Source organism: Homalodisca vitripennis, unplaced genomic scaffold, assembly GCF_021130785.1.
Source record: "Homalodisca vitripennis isolate AUS2020 unplaced genomic scaffold, UT_GWSS_2.1 ScUCBcl_1952;HRSCAF=6223, whole genome shotgun sequence".
Classification (NCBI taxonomy): domain Eukaryota; kingdom Metazoa; phylum Arthropoda; class Insecta; order Hemiptera; family Cicadellidae; genus Homalodisca; species Homalodisca vitripennis.
The window spans coordinates 54,897-73,915 of record NW_025778075.1 but is presented as its reverse complement, the minus strand read 5'-3'; the positions used below and the strand labels follow the sequence as shown (position 1 = coordinate 73,915).

The window sequence follows — 19,019 nt, the reverse complement described above, 5'->3', positions numbered from 1 at the left end:
ATCCACTAACTCAGAGGCTAGCAATGTCCAAAGGAGTAAAATTAAGAGAAATAAAGTAATTATAAAGAAAAAACCAAAGATTAAAAGACCAGTACAACCAAAACATGGGTGGTATTGATACAGCTGATCAAATGCTATACTCATACTTAGACTAGCGGCGTACATGTAAATACTGGAAAAAAGTCACTTTCAACATCATTTCCCGTATGGTACTGAATGCCTATATATTGTATAACAATAATTGCACCGGTAAACCAATTGACTAGACTTAATTTTACTATATCAGCAATTGAGAGTCTGTCTGAAGATTGGCTTTCCACAAAAAGATATGCCTGCAAATCTAATTGGTGGAGGTGACAGTCCTGTTGGAGGATTTGGTCTCAATAAAATTCCTGACAAGACAGGAGAAACATTGTGCAGTTTGTTGCAAAAAAAGAAATGCAGATGGCTGAAGGGTGAGAAGGAGGACACGGACAATGTGTTTACGCTGCAAACAAGGTGTGCATGCAGAGTGCTTTCAAAGTCATAAGTGTGTGTAGTTGAGAAAGGTTTAAGCTAAAGTGTACATATGTAGGCTAGGTGTATTGTATAGATTACTCTTAATGTGATATGTGATACATGAAACTAAAAATTGTCCCTTTTTATATGTAACTCTGTAATTGCAAAGTCTTGTAAATATGAACAACAAACAATCTTTAATTTTACAAAAAGAAAACTAGGCTAGGCCTATATATGGATTTTTCCAGTTATTACGGTAAGTATCATTAAAATATATTCTATATATGCATGGGTGTGTTTTCTTGTTTTTCAATCAGTTGTACAAATTTTATTAACTATACATAAGTATGTCACTAAACCTTAAAATGTGTTCGGACAAATTATTTATAAAGTGACATAAAATCCTTATTTATTGTGCAAATCCCTTCAAATATTTATTAATTATACAAAAAATTGTATAAAATCAAAATTTAGTAATAAAATTACCTAAACATGATTTTTATCTTACTTATTTCAGTCTAAACTTAAAAAAATTAAATAAAAGAATTATAAATTTAAAAAAAATTAACATTATAAATTTATATGGTCAAGTATAATTATACTATAAATATTGCTCAGTATATCAGCTTTAACATGTTCTATATATGCATGGGTGTGTGTATTCTTGTTTTTTTTATCAGTTGTATAAATGTGATTAACTGTACACAACTATGTCGCCAAACCTGTAAAATGTTTTCGGACGAATTATTTTTAAAGTGACATAAAATCCTTATTTATTGTCCAAATCCCTTAAAATTTTTACCAATTACACAAAATAGAGTATAAAATCGAAATTTAGTAATAAATATACCTAAACATAATTTTGTGTCCTACTTATTTTAGTCCAAACTTAATAAATAAATATAAAATTTAAAAAAATCTAAACTTAACAAAATATACACATCATATAATTACATGGTCAAGTATAATTTTATACTAGAAATATTGCTTAGTATATCAGCTTAAAAATAATACCAAACATTACTAAGTTAGAGCATGTTTTGCCTGAGTTACAATGTGTTTTGTAAATGCATGTAAAAGTAGCAAATTGAAGCTGGCCATAGAGCATCAGTTTTCTTATATATCTGCTGGCTCTGAACATTGCCTTCATGCATTGATCCTTGGCTTTTTAATAACATTTATTTTTATTTGCTTGGCCTTAAAAGGGTTAAAAATGAATCTACCAGTTAGCCAAAGAGAAATGTATTCTTGCATAAACTTTAACAAATACAAAGTCTTACCGGTTTCTCCTAGGCACAGACTTCCTGGGGTACTTAGGATTCCTGGGGGGTTCAAACGTCTTGGGTCGTCGGAAGTGAACTGACGTCCTGATCTTTCGTACTCTCTTTCCAAAAGCTCCTTTGATTACCTATAGATAACAAAATTAATATAAGTGACAAATTGATATTTATGTTACCTTCACATTCAATATAACTAAAACATTTTATTTCCATGGAGACATAGTACAATTTTAATTCTGTCACTACATATCTTCTTAGCCAGGTGTTCACCAGTAAAGTTTAGTCTCCTACACTGGCTCTGGCACTCAAAGAGAGAATAAGTAGAAGCTCACCTGTCAAGCTTTTTCCATGTAGTTGCATCTCTTTAAACACAAATTTCAGCTATCATTATGTTACAGCATATTCTCTCTTTAAGTACCATCACAGCCAGTTTAGAGAACAAACTTACTACATGTTATATCCAATCATGCAATTTCCTTAATGTAAAAAAATCTAAGAAGGAATTCAATGTTTACTGACAGTTTTGTACATACAGATGGTGAGTTGGTTTGACTAACTAACCAGATGCATATAAAACAATTTAACTAATTTTATCATTTAACTTAAAAAAAAAACTGTACAACAAGGAAAAAATATTTTGTTTTTTTTTTCTTTCATAGCAGTTGTTGAAGTAACTCATTAATTTTTTTTTTTTTTTTAATAATATGAAAATAAAATTAGTTTTTAAATGGTGTTGATCTTACAGAAAATCGAATTAATCATAGAAAACATGAAAGTACGATTTGCATTGTTCATTATTACAAAGCTACATTTATGTGATTATAGTTTTCACATTTTTAAATTGTTTCCTTAATTGTTCAACACAGTGTTTTATTAATATCAAAGACTAATAGTTAGTACTAGATTTAGAAGTAAGGAAACTTCATGTATTTAAGTAGCTGTATGAATAAAGTAAACAATATTTAATGCATAAAAAGTTGTTCACATCTTTGCAGTATGTATCCATTTAGATACATCATCCTGGCTGTCTACTCTTAATTTGCATATACTAGCAATTTTAAGAGTTAAAGCCATAAATTCAGAGTTAATCTTTAACTTGAGATTTAAGAAAATCTACTTAACAAAACAATTAAAATTATGGAAATCATGAACTAACTAACCTTTGTCTTTACTTTTAAGGCTCTCTTGATGGGAGCTGCTGGTTTCTTAACCACTTTGCCTCCTTTTTGAGATTTGGGTGCGACATCCCGTTTTGGTTTCTCAATTTTTTTGGCAGCTGGTTTTGATGTGGCTTTCTTGGCAGCCGGTTTTCCAGTAGCCTTTCCACCAGCCTTGGTTGCTGGTTTGCCAGCCGGTTTGGCTCCAGCCTTGGCCGCGGCTTTTCCAGCAGGGGCCTTTTTGGCAGCAGGCTTCGCACCAGCTGCTGCTGCAGCAGGCTTGGCTGCCTTAGCACCAGCCGCTGGTTTGGCAGCTTTACCCCCAGCTGCAGCAGGTTTGCCTGCTGCAGCTGCAGGTTTAGCTGCCTTTGAAGCGGCAGCGGCAGCTGCCTTGGCCGAAGCCTGGGCTGCCTTAGGTGCCGGGGCAGGTGTCTTGGATGAGCCAGGTTTAGGTGCTGCGGCTGCAGCCTTGGGTTTGGGAGCTGCAGCAGCCTTTGCTGCTCCAGATGTAGAAGCTCCTGCTGCAGGTGCAGACGCTGGCTTCTTCTCCGCTGGTTTCTTCTCAGCTGCTGGCTTCTTTTCACCAGCAGGCTTCTTTTCACCTGCTGGAAAAAAGGTAATATTAACACTTACTTTGACATAACATACAATAATTGGACCCACAGAAAAGCATCATCAATAATCAATTCAAGAACATTTGAATAACTTACAGAATTAAAATGAGATGGAATATATTTTGTTTGCCTTAAGAGTCTTGTAATGGTTTTAATGAAATCTAAGTGAAACAAGGGATTGAGTTTTAAGCCGTTTGCTTCAAACTTCTCAGAAGTTTAGTTCTTGCATATTTTGAAGTAATGTTTGCGGAAGAGATCTTTTATTATTTGTAGAAGCAAGGCCGCACTATACACCAGGCCGGAGTCACCCCCTCCACTTAGCGCGCCACGTCATCGCAGTGGCCGGCCGCATCAGCTGAAACAAGCCGCACGGCGCACTGGCTGAGTAGCTCAAGGCAACACCAACCATTCCACCCTGCGCTTGCACGTGATTAAGTGACTGTGGTTATTTATTCCTAGTTTGGATGATATGTGTAGTGTCGCAACTGTTATATTATTTCGCTTGTTAAACCACATACACCTAGTGCTTATTAAGTTGACAGTGTGTAAGTATGAAGGTAAAAATGTATCAAAATATCTAAATTGATCGTATCGTTAGATTTTAATACACAACTGTGAATATTAAATATGCCTACTTCCTGCTGTGTACCTGGATGTGACAGCAATTACAAAGATGACAGTAGGATTGCAGTTTTTAAATTCCCTAATGATGTTAAGTTTAGGCAACAATGGCTTCGTTCCATTCATAGAAAAGACTTTGTACCAAGTAAGAGCTCGGTAGTATGCATCAAACACTTTGATGAACGTTATCTTGTAAGAGAAGACTCAGTAACTAGGCCGGACGGAAGTGTATTGACAGTAAAAAGAGACCGAGTAAAACTTACGCCGGATGCTGTGCCAACTATTTTTAAGAATCAGCCTTCGTATTTGTCAGTAAACTTGCCCCAGCTAAGAAAAACCCCGGAAACAAGAGAAAATGAAATTTTGAAACGTCAAGAGGGAAAAAAAGAAAAATTGGCAGCTTTAGATATTATTATTAGTATTAAGGAAATAATAAATAAATATGACAAGAGTTGTGATTTATTAAAAAACGATGTATTTTTATATCAATCTAAGGATAGTGTACAATTTTTCAATGTGTCTATAAAAAGCAAGGGTAACTTGAAAGTATCTAAGTGTATCAGTATTAGTGAATGTCTTTCTTGCACTGTTTATTGTAATAATATTGTGATAAATACTCATCCTAAGGTTGCAAGAATTTTAGGTGGTTTAAATATTTTAAACTCTTGGGAAAAACTTACGTTTCTGTTGAATTGTGTATTTGAAGAAAATGTTGATTTTGTTACAGAAAATAGCACAACAGAAGAACACATTAAAATAATAAATAACTCAATTGACATTTTAATTACAGAACATGCTGACAACACAAAAACCACAACGAGACTGATGTTTTTTAAGGAACAGATTAATCTGACTTTTAAGGAAAAAGTTAGCTATTGTATAAATACTCTTCTGTGGTTTGCTACTGTATTGTTTGCTTATCCTGCTGCTTATAATTACATACGAGCGGCAAAGATATTCACTATGCCACACCCAAAATATCTTAGTAAGTACACGCTTAAGTTAGGGCTGAACAACACTGGATTAGAATCTGGGCACATTAATTACTTATGTAAGAAAGCAAGCCTTCTTAATGATAGTGAAAAAGTATGCTGTCTTTTACTTGATGAAATTTATGTAAAACCACAAGTTAAATACTGTGCAGGTAAAATAGAGGGGTTGGTTCTAAACGACGATAAGCTTGAACTTGCGAGTACTATACAAGTTTTTATGATAACTTCTATTTTGTCAAAATATAAAGAAATCGTAGGTCTGTTTCCTGTCAAAAACTTGAATACAGATACTTTGTTCAGCCTAACTAATCAAGTTATAAAATTACTCACTGACTTAGGTTTTAGAATAACATGTTTAATATCCGATAACAATAAAGTAAACAGAAATATGTTTGTGCGATTTTGTAATGGCCAGTTGATGTCTAAATTTTCTAACCCATACTGTGAGTCACAAAATATATATACTCTTTTTGATCCAGTCCATTTATTTAAATGTATAAGGAACAATTGGCTGAATCAATGTGATAGCAAACAGACATTTACGTTTCCAAATTTCGACAATTATAATATTAAACAAACTGCATGTGTATCTGACTTGAAAATGTTACACAAGAAAGAACAAAATGAAAATGTAAAATTAGCACCTGCTCTGTCTCTGAAAGTTCTCTATCCCACTTCGATAGAAAGGCAAAATGTTTTACTTTGTTGTAAATTATTTGACGAAAAAAAACATTGCAGCTCTAAAAAATACCGATATAAACTCTAGTACTGCTTATTTCATGGACATCATTTTAAAATGGTGGAAAGTTGTGAATGTAAAACAAGCTTATAAATGGGTAAGATTTAATGATGAATATTACAAGCCAATTAACTCAATGACAGACAAAACCAGTTTATATTTAGAAAAATTTTGTTCATGGTTAGTTAAGTGGAATGAGATAGAGATTCAAGGAGAAAAAGTAGGTAGTAGGAATGGTAAATTATCTAAAGAAACTCAAGAAGCTTTGTTACATACGACAAAAACTCTGTTAGAAATAGTCGAATTCTTAACTAAGAACCTAAAATTGTCCTACATCTTACTAGGAAAATTTCAAACAGATAGTTTGGAAGCACGTTTTGGCCAATTTAGGCAAATGAGTGGGGCCTGCTATAACATTTCAGTAAATCAGGTAATACAATCTGAAAAAAAGTTGAAAATATTAAGTCTCATTAAATTATACTCTGCAAAACATTCTGAAATATGTATATCAGATATATTCTCTCAGAACGATGATTTAGAGAAATGTGAAAAAGAAATTGTTAATCCAGTTTTTGACGAGTTTCAAGTAGATCTGAATGAAGTTATAGTTACAGAGAATGATATGTTAAGTTTAGTATATATTGGTGGTTATGTAAGCCATATTATTTTAAAGAATATATCATGTAAATCGTGCAAAGAATTGTTAACCCTTGGTTCTGACTCAAATTGTTCTATCGGTCCTTTACGGAAGGATAATGTTTACTTTAACTTAATTGATAGGGGTGCCTTGAAATACCCCTCTGATTTCATTATGCAGGTTATTGTTATATCTTTTAAAGTTTTTAAAGTTTGTTTATCTGATAGATATGAAAGTAAATTTCTTCTGAGAAATAATCAGAGAGCAGTATTAAAACAGACTATCTTAGAATTTTTGGCCTTAAATGAGAATGAAAAGTGTAACAGTTGTAATGTAGAAAAAAGTAAACTTACAGTACAATTCATTTTTTCATTTTGTAATATTCTTTTGAATAATTACTCCAGATCAGCAACTGATTCAATGAAAAGAAAACAGTCTGAAAAGAATTGTAGTTTAAAAACAAAATATAACAAAAAGAGAAAAGTTTCTAAGTTAAGTTCAAACTAAAATGTACAAAACACTAAACAAAATTGAATTTGTAAATTTTTATTCTAACAAGTAACAAGTATTGTTTATGTTTATTTGGTATTTATAATTCTTTGTAATATCTGATGATACCTACATACACTGTTTTACTAATATGTCATTTTTACCTTTGCAACTTGTGAATACCTACTCAAAATAAGCATACTTTTATAAATTAAAATAAGTTTTTGAACTCACTTTTAATCTTCATTTATACCCCAACTTCCCAATATTGAAACAAATTAATAAGTCTTTTGATAGTTTAAGCCATCAAGTAGCTTTATAAACAGCATGAAGTGAAATGTTCTAATTTTAGTACATGTCTTTCAACTCAATTTTATTATTTTTATTCATGCCGAAATAAGACAATATTGCCACAGATTTAAAGAGGATGATGTAAGCTTTAATTTGATATAACATACATAATTTTACTCCAGATTTTAAGCTGTCAAATGACAGGTTGTAAGTTGCGTATTTTGCATTGAATGTAACGGCTGCTCCAAGCCGGTACGGCTTCTACTGTGACGTCACAGCTGGATGGCTCCGGCCTGGTGTATAGTGCGGCCTTGGTAGAAGCCACTTTGGAAGTATCACCAGCATACATAAGGATTTTTACTTTACATATGAATGCTGACAGCTCATTAAGGTACAGCAGAGACTCCAGAATAGACATCATAGACATGAAATTACTCTGAACTATAAATAATACTGAGGTACCCATTTTTATATAATACCATAAAGCCCAAGAGCGTACCACCGTTCAGGATGATAAAAACTGAGAAGGCCACAGTGCTCATGGCATTTAAAGGGTTACATCATAAAATTCTTCAATTCCTATGATTTTAAAATATATCAACTGAATTGAATTTCAAGATATATTGATCTTTTCGCATTTTAGAAAAAGATTTCAAGTAAATTTTTAATACTGGGGTCTTTGCAAAATAACAAAGTAAAGAATGCAGCATACAACTTGTAAACTTATTCATTTAGCAGCCATCAGAAATTAAAAGAATTTTCATTGTAATAATCAAAGAGATTCCCTTGATAACATCACTTGGCTACTATAGAGTGGTAAAACTACTGGATTCACCACCTTTATACTAGTTTTCTCGTGCTTCCTTAATACCATTGTTATTTTAGTCCTGCTTAAAATTCTACATATTAATTAATTGGTTATGGTTTAAATTATATGAAATTGCTGTGCTATTTCGACCTTTTATTACTTACACCTATAAATAAAAAATACATATGGGCTAAAAAAGTACAATACAAACCATAATATGTGGAATACTTTATGTTCTCAATACAAAAATTATTACAATGAATTTTACTACCATACATTATAAAGTAACCATCAGAACAAATTTGTTATTTTTCATGGTAAAATTCAAAGAGATTCCCTTAAAATCGTCATCACATGGCTACTGTGATTTAATTTATGAAATGTCCAATGGTCTAATTAAGAAAAATATTTCATTTTGTGATCAATCAAATGAGTATAAAATAACTGTATTCAGAGGACAATTTAGGTTATTTAACTAACATGTGTCTGCTGTTTTTCCTTGGAGATATTATCTCATTTAATTAATACTAAGTCTCACTAGTTACTAAGAAATTGAGCTTGTATGGGTTAACATATAAGTTTTCCTACACAAATATGTTTTGTTTAATGTACCAATGAGAGAAAAGAAGTCATAGTCACCATACTAAATTATTTTACATAGAAATTACTTAAACAGTATAAGAACTCAAATTCACATGTAAAAATTCGTAATTGCGATTTTAAAATTTAATAACCAAGTATAATTGTATACCATAATAAATTAGATAAGTATTAATTACATTACTGGGCCCGTACAAGCTGCCATGAGCTCAGTAGTATGGTTAACAAAAACTAGTGATCCAATGATATGTTTTTAATTACAGCCATCAGAAATAAATTATTTTTCAATGGTAATTCAAAGAGATTCCCTTTTATTAGTCATCATTTGGCTGAACCGTCTTGCAATAAGGTTTCAGTTAGGCTAAATATATTCAACTTAGATTAAAGGAAAGATGTCTTAGACATGTCTTTCTTAACCCTTTGAATGCTGTTGCAATTATGCTATGTAATCCCATTTGGGATATTTTCGTAATTTTTTTTGCGATAGTATAAAAAAAACAATAAATATTTTTATGACAAAAAGATTAAATATATTATTAATGAGTTAGTAAAAAATGTGTTTACAACTGAGTTTGAATTAAAATTCTATGTATGCAGTATTTTGAGATTTTTTTAGATATACTATATGAAAAGTAAAGAAATTCTAAACAAAATTAACCCTCCTGCTGCTTTGGACCAGATTCCGGTCTCTTTTCAATTTTTTGAACTGCTTGGGACTAGAATCTGGGACCTTGTCAAACATTACGTATTATGCATGTAACCGCTACAACTGTCCATTTAACCCTCTAAGTGGCAAGCGCCGTCTGAGACGTATGATTCACGCCACCGCGAAGTGGCAAGCGCCGTTGCTCCGCAACCGTCCATTATTTTTAGGCCTAGTTTGAACTATCGTATTCTCCATGAAATTTCCTATACATATCATATAGTATAGTGTGTATTCATGTTACTAATGTTTGCTGGCTTAAATGATTCCAACGGTTTTCGTTTGACCTGGCGGCAGACGAGAGAACAGCTGTCTACTCGTCTCGTCACTGTTTTGTTTGGCGACTTTGCGTACTGTTATTGTCAGTATATTATTGTTTATCGCGTTTGTGTTACCAGTAAATATTTAGGTTATTCGTTGATCATGGAAAATGTTGAGGTACTTTGGGATTATACCGACTACACCAGTATGAGGAACACAAACAAATAAATTTATATAAAAAAAACATTATAGAACGAAAAAGCAACTCTTCAATTACAAACTTACAATGATTATTAATTGTTAATGAGTTTCCTGTGACGCCCAGAAAGCAGCAATATCAAGGATGAGTGAGTCTAGTGGATTTCCGCCTTCAGCAGCAACTGCCGACCGCAACGCATATTTTAGATGTAGGCAAATAGTCATGATCTTGTAAAAAACGAATGGCCCCCTCTTCGCTCCTGGGTAAATCCCAAATTCTCATAGTGTCACCCATCACTAATCTATTACACACACAGCAAAACACGGAAGTACAACAAAGCGACGCACTCGACAGACACTTCGGCACGAAAAGTACAAGAATGCGGCGCACCAGCTGAACGGGCAGCGAGAATCTGTAGTCACGTTATCTACTAGATCGCTTGACTTTGACCTCTGTCTGAGGATGGGGAGGGGTTTGCGATAAGACAATTCCTGTTTTATATTTACAAAATATACTGTGCTATGACAAACTAAGCCACTATTATACTATTATAGGCCCTACACTACTGGGAGGAAAAGACAAGCCCCTTCTAGTGACTCGGGAGTAAAAAAAACCAGTCTATACATAGATTTAGCTTTTCCCACCTAACTTTTTTGTTCTTGTAAATAGAAAAAAATGTATAAGAAGTAATTTGTTTAGAATAAAATTGTGTATATTCTGTGAATTTGACATTATTTTGTAGCTCCAGTAGTTTCAAAGTGATGGACAGTAGAACTTAAAAATTATTTTTTCTAAAAAAAATCTTTTACACATCTACAATGATATTAATCTGAAAATAATGGCAAGGCACCAAATATTATATTTATTCTTTTTCTATAGTTTATAAGGAAAACAAAAATATATAATGTTGCTAGGTTATCACTTAGATAATATTTTCTAAAAACAAGTTTATCGATCACGGCAATTTGCCCAAAAACGGCCTGCCACTGAGACCACAAATGACCGCCACTTATAGGGTTAAACATCAACATTGATACACTAATAAATATAAATTGTACTCTGTTCTACAATTTGTTTTTACATCAAAATACAACATTTATAGAACGGAGGAACAGTGGTACTAGTCAAACACGTAACTTATGTCTGAAAAATGTATCGCCTGCCACACCATAAAATCATCATAGATAATTTTAAAATCCTTAAAAGGACCACCTTCTTCATGGGCCACCCAACTCGCTGTCCTTGTTTGTATACTTGATATTTGTTCTTAGAAAGAATATCTGTAAATCTAATATAGAACAATTCAGAATTGGGATAGCTTAAACTTCTTTCATAGAGCCTATAAGTGCATTAGGCAATCCTTAGAGTAAGAAATATGAAAATTAAGTGTCAGAAAGCCAGCCTGGATTCTGTTGAGTGAAAAGAAGGTTCGCTGTTCCCTATTGACTGCTAGCCACTTACTAACTGTGAAATTACATGAAAAACATAAAACCAATATTTAAAACTTTTATTTGTTTTGTGAGGCCTTTCAATAGCGAGGCTATCATCTTCAGACACATCACAAAACTGTGGTTTACTGAGAATCAGCACAATGAAATTGGGCAGTTTTACATGTTTCTATTTCTAGAAGCTTACACATTCAATAGCCAGATTAAAGTCATGTTCTTTTATTTAGAAACAAATTATCTGTGCAGTAACAAAATGTAAGCAAATCAATTGTTGTAACCTATATTAACAAATCTTATACAATTTTTTAATTTTCTAATTCTTTACACTGTAGGTATATTTAAAAATTTTATGCATGGGACCATCTTCTATTTTAATCTGTATCTCTTAGTCTAAGTAAAAAATTAAAAACATGGCTCAAATAATTAAGTTGCAAACTATTTTGGTAGAGAACCATAATCAGACCCACTATTTTAATATCAATATTAACAAACTGATTTGCTTATTTAAACCTATTGATATAGTCAACTTTATACTGATATAAACATAATCAAAATGTAAACCCAATATAATATAATGTAAAAGTGATCTAAATATAATTTTTTGTTAAATGTTAACAAAACAAAATTAAATTTTGAGATGAGAAACTGTGCTTCTCTGGTCACTGTAGGCCACTCTTTCTGGAAGTTTCATACTGGGGACCTAAAAAAACTACATTATACAAAGAATAGACATTATCTGACTTACTGTGGAAACCACTTTCATTATGACAATACATTACAATGTCATCGTTATTGTTTACTGCTACCAAAGGGAAGCAATGTCGGCAAAGAGGCCACTCTGCCCCTATCTACTACTGTTATTACTCGATATCAGTAGATTTAGATTAGGTTATTATATAATATATGTTGCTAATAGTACTAAAGTTGAAGATAACCGTTACAAGGGCTCATGTGATCTGACCTTGAATTTCACTGACGTTTCCTTTCGAGAGACAGAAAGCTGGGACTAATTGTCATAATGGTATGTAATTTTTACACCAAGCCAAATTGTTCATATTGTAATAATGTAGTTTCTTTGAGGTAGGGTACGATAAGCGGACCTGGTTTTTATATCGAAGAATGTAATCATCGATACCTAATATTCGCATCTCAAATCCTAGACTATTAATTGATATAAAAGTATCTATAGTCCTCAATAACAATCATATGTTTTAAATTAAAATATGGATTTAATATTTACAGTGATGAAACAAATTATTATAACCAAAAGTAGGAAAACTCATATTTGCTCATCTCACAGTTACAGTTGTTTCTTTCCCACACATTTCACATTATGGATTTTTCGGTATGAGTCCAACATGTTGAAGCCGCGTAAAACATGTCTTATCATCTTTCAAAGCAATGTCGTGTAGTTTTCTAAAATTGAATGCCATTTTTAATAATCAAATCTTACTTATATGTAAAATTGAAATATTACCTTACGTGTATTATTTGAAAGTGTTTACAGCTGTTGATACAGATTATTTAAGTTATTTGTTCAAAATAATTAATCAGTATCGATTGATTATATCGGTGGTTATGGTTTACCAATTTTGATATAAAAAACCGGGTCCGCTTATCGTACCCTACCCATTTCTTTGTCCTCGCTAAGAAAAGATTCTGAAAATAACTCATAACTCAAGTGTCAACCAAAAAACTTACAGATGCAGTATAAAAAGTGGCAACCACCACAATCGAATCAATATTTATTATTATTTAAACTGTCGAAACCAAAATGTCAAACCGAATTACATTAAAGGTATTTCAAACAAATTACATTACAGTTCAATGAAAGTAATAATTTAGTTATGAATAAAAACTATCGGTTGTGTGCATTTTATTAAATCTAAACAACAAAGCAGTATAGTTTTTAGTTACCTTTTACTATTTTTAAGTATAAATGTGCCGGACAGCATGTGACACAAATAATGCATGTGCATTGGCATTTTTGTTGCAACTCAAATAATTTTACTATGTTGGAATTGTTTTGGGAAATATAGAATTGCAGTATGGTAAATAACCCACATCACAATCTCATCAGGGTATCAAATTATCCATTATAAATACCTAAACTATCCAATACAAAAATATTCCAATTAGGCCTATTGTTCTTTACAATTAATTATTGTCAAATCTTCTAATGTATTGAATAAGAAGGTACTTTGGGATTATACCGACCACACCAGTATGAAGAACACAAAAATATAAATTTATAGAAACAAACATGATAGAACGAAAAAACAACTCTTTAATTACAAAATTACAACGATTATAAATTGTTAATGGGGTCAGATTCCAGATTCAGATGGCCAGAGGCACTCGCATTTTGGGTGGAAGAGTGTGATCAAGAATAAAAACGTGTTTTGCGTGTTTTTTTCAAGTTTAGTTTTTGTTTGGTAATGTTTGTTTTTGTTGAATGTTTGTGTTTGGAGAAATGTAGGGGTAAAACACGGAAGTACAACAAAGCGACGCACCAGCTGAACAGGCGGTGAGACTGCAATCACGTTATCTACTAGACCGCTCGACTTTGACCTCTGTCTCAGGATGGGGAGGGGTTTGCGATTAACAATTCCTGTTTTATAATGATGAAATATTGTTCTACGCTAATCTAGTAATCAGTAGAAGCAAAATGTCAAATAACGATTCATGTCTGGATGTGGTCGGTATAGTCCCAAAGTACCAATAAGAATTTATTGCTCCAAATACATTCAAACCAAGAGAAGTAATTTGTATGGTATTTGGGTAATGGCCATAAGTATAATGGCGATATATTTTATTTCAGTGCCACATGCTGTCGGACACATTTACCCTTTAGGTTAATATGTTAAAATTAAACAAATGCTACACTGTTCTTTGTGTTACATTTTCAAAGTAATTCATGGTAATTATAAACTTAACAGCCGGAATGGCAAAATACGAGTTTCATGCATATTGCTATCGTCCTTCAAAACAAAACAATACAAGGATTCATTGGGTAGAAATGACAAGTAACAAAAGTTATAAAAAGTGGAACTTCTTTTCTCGCAAAAAGTACATTTCATTGTTTTATGGGCATCATATAGCCATCTTATAATTTTAAGTCAACCTGCTATTAATTACTGATACTAGAAGTTTAGATGAACATGAATATCCATCATTCGATTGTGGTGGTAGCCGCTTATTAAACTGCTGCCCAACATTGTTACTAATAGTAATGTAAATTACTATAAACATAGCTAACCATTGTAAATAGCGTGTGAAGCAGGGAAATTAAGGCAGATAAGTGGGCCCGGTTTTCATAACGCTTATTACAATCTATGATGGTTTATATATTGAATGACAGGTTTATCAATTGATATCAACATAAATGAAATAGACTATTCACATGTTTAAAATTAATACAGAAACCATTACCATTAATAAAACAAAAAATTAAGACAGGTAACAGAAAAAAGTGTCATTTAGGCTATAAAATAAAGAAAACCAACATCAATAAATGAGTGATGAACATCTTGAAACCGAGAAAAAAAACATCTTTTAGTACTATTTTGTATAGTTTTCTAAATATAAGTTAGGCTAACTATATTTTTTTATTTAAAAGAAGTTAGGGTACTTTGGGATTATACCGACCACACCAGTATGAAGAACACAAAAATAGAAATTTATAGAAACAAACATGATACAACGAAAAAACAACTCTTCAATTACAAAATTACAAACTTACAAGCATTTCCAGGTATTGTGATCGGTATTGTTGTCGCTGTTATCTTATCATTCTCGAGAATCCTGATCACGTGATTTGCACGGTACATCATTGCCTTTCCATTACAATTCAATTTATATTTCTGATTAGCCCCTCTAGAATTTGATATTTTACTGATAGGTACTATCTCGAGGGATGTTTTTCTTTCGTCGACATCAGCGCGGGGCAGCACCGAAGGTGCTGCCGAAGCCCGCGCTGATGGCCGGAGGCACTCGCATTTTGGGTGGCGGAATGTGATCAAGAATAAAAACAAGTTTTGAGTGTTTTTTTAATAAAAAGTTTAGTTTGGTAAATGTTTGTTTTTGTTGAATTTTTGTGTTTGGAGAAATGTAGAGGTTAAAACACGGAAGTACAACAAAGCGATGCACCAGCTGAACGGGCGGCGAGACTCTGCAATCACGTTATCTACTAGACGCTCGACTTTGACCTCTGTCTGAGGATGGGGAGGTGTTTGCGATAAGACAATTCCTGTTTTATATTGACGAAATATTGTTCTACGCTAATCTAGTAATCAGTAGAAACGAAATGTGAAATAACGATTCATGTCTGGGTGTGGTCGGTATAATCCCAAAGTACCGAAGTTAGTCTATTTATAAATAATTTTGTTAAGAATATGAAAATGTGTATACAGTTGGTGCAGATGACTTAGTTATTGTTGAAATTAACTATTCCTTGAATATATCGATGGGTATGTATAGGTCTTATTAATATAGTTTGATAAATTTAACCCTTTGAGTGCCAAGTATTTATTGAGTGGGTATACTGAAAAGTGCCAGGTATTTTTCTAGTGGGTGTACCTAAAAATGCCAGCCCCTTTGCAAGCATTTTGCAAGGTTTTAGTAAAAAATTCACAGTTTGAGTATTAATAAGCTATCAACATGATTCTTTTTTTTTATTTTTCTCTGAAATCTCTGTTTAATTAACATTAAATAACAAAGTTGCCATAACACTAAATTTAGGAATAACAAAAATGGACTTACCTAAAAAGAATTCAAAAATTTGTTTATTTCATTTTTCAACCATATTATTATGACCGAAAAAATTCATATCCTTTTCTTAGTTCATATCACTGGAAAGTGTATGCAATTGTCTGTAAATCTTGAAAAATTTATATTATTATCTTCAATAATGAGTAAGTTATACAACTTTTAAGAAACCATTGTATTGTTTCCGGTAACTATGGCAACCAAATATGTTTATATGGGTTTCATAATTTAAAGTTTGATCGGAAGTGTATTATAACAATTTATTTTGAAAAGAACGATTCTTCACAAACATTTCAATATATTATTTTAAAATATTAAAGGTTACAATTTTTAGTGACTTTTTCCCGAACGTCCGTAAAATCGGACGTTGGCACTTTTCAGACACCTTTTGTCGTCCAGTAAAATTGGACGTTGGAACTCAAAGGGTTAATATAAAAAACAAATCCACTTCTGGTACTCTACAAAAAATTGTATAAGTTAATAGTAAAATAAATCTTAATTTAATGTCCTATTAGTATTATATATTGGAATTTTTATTTGGGAAACCCAACTTTTTATTTTCAGTCTCTGGAAGGGTTAAGAAAATTTCCTAGGCTAGTTGCTGAATTTTTGACATAGCCTGTTCTTTAGGTTTTGGTCACACATGCACATAAATTATAAAAACTTGAAACAGGCTTTTGGATTTACCAACAGCTTGATACAATTCCGATACAAGAAGAGTAAATGATACAGTTAGGCTTAGACTTTTAATTGACAAGTATCATTGATGTTAGTTATAACCTAATCAACTAGTACACCTAATAACTGAAATTCTGTATTGTAAAGATATATGTATATTCATGAAAAAAGAAAAACGAAAGACAAACTGTACACATTTCTTTTGATATACTAACGTGAAACTATGAAAAATTCTGCAAATAAACCTCATAACAAGCATGCACGTGGCCATAGTAGGATAGCTATAAGGTCTCAACTCTGGTATGAGCATAACACTAAAAACACATTTGAGCTATATTAACACTTCAATGCTTTACATTAATATCTTATATTGTATTACAATTTAATACCACGACTCAAAGTGAAATATTTACCTGGTTTATCCGTCGGTTTCGGTTTCGGACCCATATTTTCACGAAAAAGATAAAGGGCCTAAAGAAACAAATCACCAATGACCACCAACGACAACGATGGGAGACTTCTCACATCCGCTCACACATCTAGATATCATCATCATCTACCAGGTCGTTTGATATAGTACTATAGAAAGTATTATTTGTATTTATATTTTAAAACAAAATTATTTACGATTTAGAGACAATTGTGTATTTGTTTTTTATATAAAGCAATGTATATTTGATGCTTAAACCTTCAGTATTGATTACATAAGGAGAATTTATCTATTACATATTACTACATAATTCTTAAACTTCACGTCATCGGATTTTTCTACCAGTTTCTCTCTTTTATTAACAATAAACTACAGCATGTATTTTAGGATAATATAGAGCAAACACAGAACTTGTGCAACGATGCGATTTTAAGGAGCGTGTACAGCATGTTTACAAAACTTTAAAAAACTAACTAATGGATTTATACTGAAAGGGAACTGAAACTATGAAACTTCTGAAGAAATTAATTAACTATTGAGCTGTAAACAACGGGTTGTATCAGTTGGTGATTCACACAGCCTATAAACTAACTACAATAAGTATTCCGAAATTCTTTATTCTTTACAGTTTGTACAAAACTGTACTGTAGCATAGGTAAAATAATAACATAATTTAAGACAATGCGAAAAATCTATACATGATTAATACATTAAATATACTAAATAAATAACACATGCAAATACACACACTCAATGTCAATATTATTAGTATATTGAAAATAACAATATTAGGTACTCCTGTGCATTAACAATCTCGTTTCATGATGAGGGGTTTCAACTTACTTCCAAAACATTTTAAACAACTCTCTGTTCGTCAAGAAGAGCGTAGGATTGTTTGACTTCTAAATAAAACACTGGTTTTCAAAGAAATAAGTTGAGTAGGAGAATCAAGAATTATGATCTTGTTTTATTTGTCGTTTTATATTGCGATTATTAATGACAAAGTCTATTGATCAGTAAAGTTGTAATTGGGTTAGGAATCAAAGTTAAATTGAAGCATGGCAAAAGTGAGGACTCGGACTGCTATATATGGAGTGAGAGGATAGGTAGCAAATATTATAACAGTAACGATCAAAGTTACGTGGCGCAGTCCAAGCGTCGCGTCAGACCTTACAGCTCAGTGAAATAATCTCCAAGACCTCAGCAAACCACGTTCGTATGGACTATTAGTCTCCTGTGTAACTAATACAGTTATAAATTATGGCTATTTTTGTGTCCTGACAAAGACCATCTTTAAATTTTAAAAAAAGTCCTGTTTGACAAAGATAATTACTTAATAAACATTTATTTTAGGTAAGGTAAGGATGTAGAACCTTTAATATCTATATTCTACAGTGCTACAAGACACATTCCAAGGTAAACAATTTAATATTTTAGTGATATTTTCTGTAGTAGAAATAGTTGTTTAGGCATTATGATTATGTCCTTAATTTGAAGTGCCATACACATGTAGCTGTGCACACATGCATATTAAATGAAGAGAAGTATCAAGAACATACCATTGTCTTCAAAGGTCTCATAAATAAAATGACAATGTTGTTTTTTTTTTTATATTGTACTGTAATTTTTGGTAACTTGGTATATAGACTTTTATTGTTAAAATATTGATATAAAATCCAATTTAATATGCGAAACGTAAATGTGTTATATGGCAAGACATTTTGAAAAAGATTTCACCTGTAGACTAGACGTTTCATATGACACTTTTCTATTTCATAAGTAGACAAGAATGTTTTCTATGACGTTG

At 32.1% G+C, this 19,019-nt stretch overlaps 2 protein-coding genes across 2 annotated transcripts; one reads left to right on the top strand and one right to left on the bottom strand.

The window, feature by feature from the left end:
* Positions 1-1,757: 1,757 nt before the first annotated feature.
* LOC124371762 (transcriptional regulatory protein AlgP-like) lies at positions 1,758-17,298 on the bottom strand. Its single transcript, XM_046830104.1, has 3 exons — positions 17,196-17,298; positions 2,939-3,540; positions 1,758-1,906 (listed from the first exon to the last, which is right to left on the bottom strand). The coding sequence occupies exons 1-3, from the start codon at positions 17,227-17,229 to the stop codon at positions 1,775-1,777; spliced, it is 768 nt and encodes a 255-aa protein (XP_046686060.1). The 5' UTR covers positions 17,230-17,298; the 3' UTR covers positions 1,758-1,774.
* On the top strand, positions 4,056-6,993 carry LOC124371761. The gene has a single exon (XM_046830103.1). The coding sequence runs from the start codon at positions 4,177-4,179 to the stop codon at positions 5,926-5,928; it is 1,752 nt and encodes a 583-aa protein (XP_046686059.1). The 5' UTR covers positions 4,056-4,176; the 3' UTR covers positions 5,929-6,993.
* Positions 17,299-19,019: the final 1,721 nt, after the last annotated feature.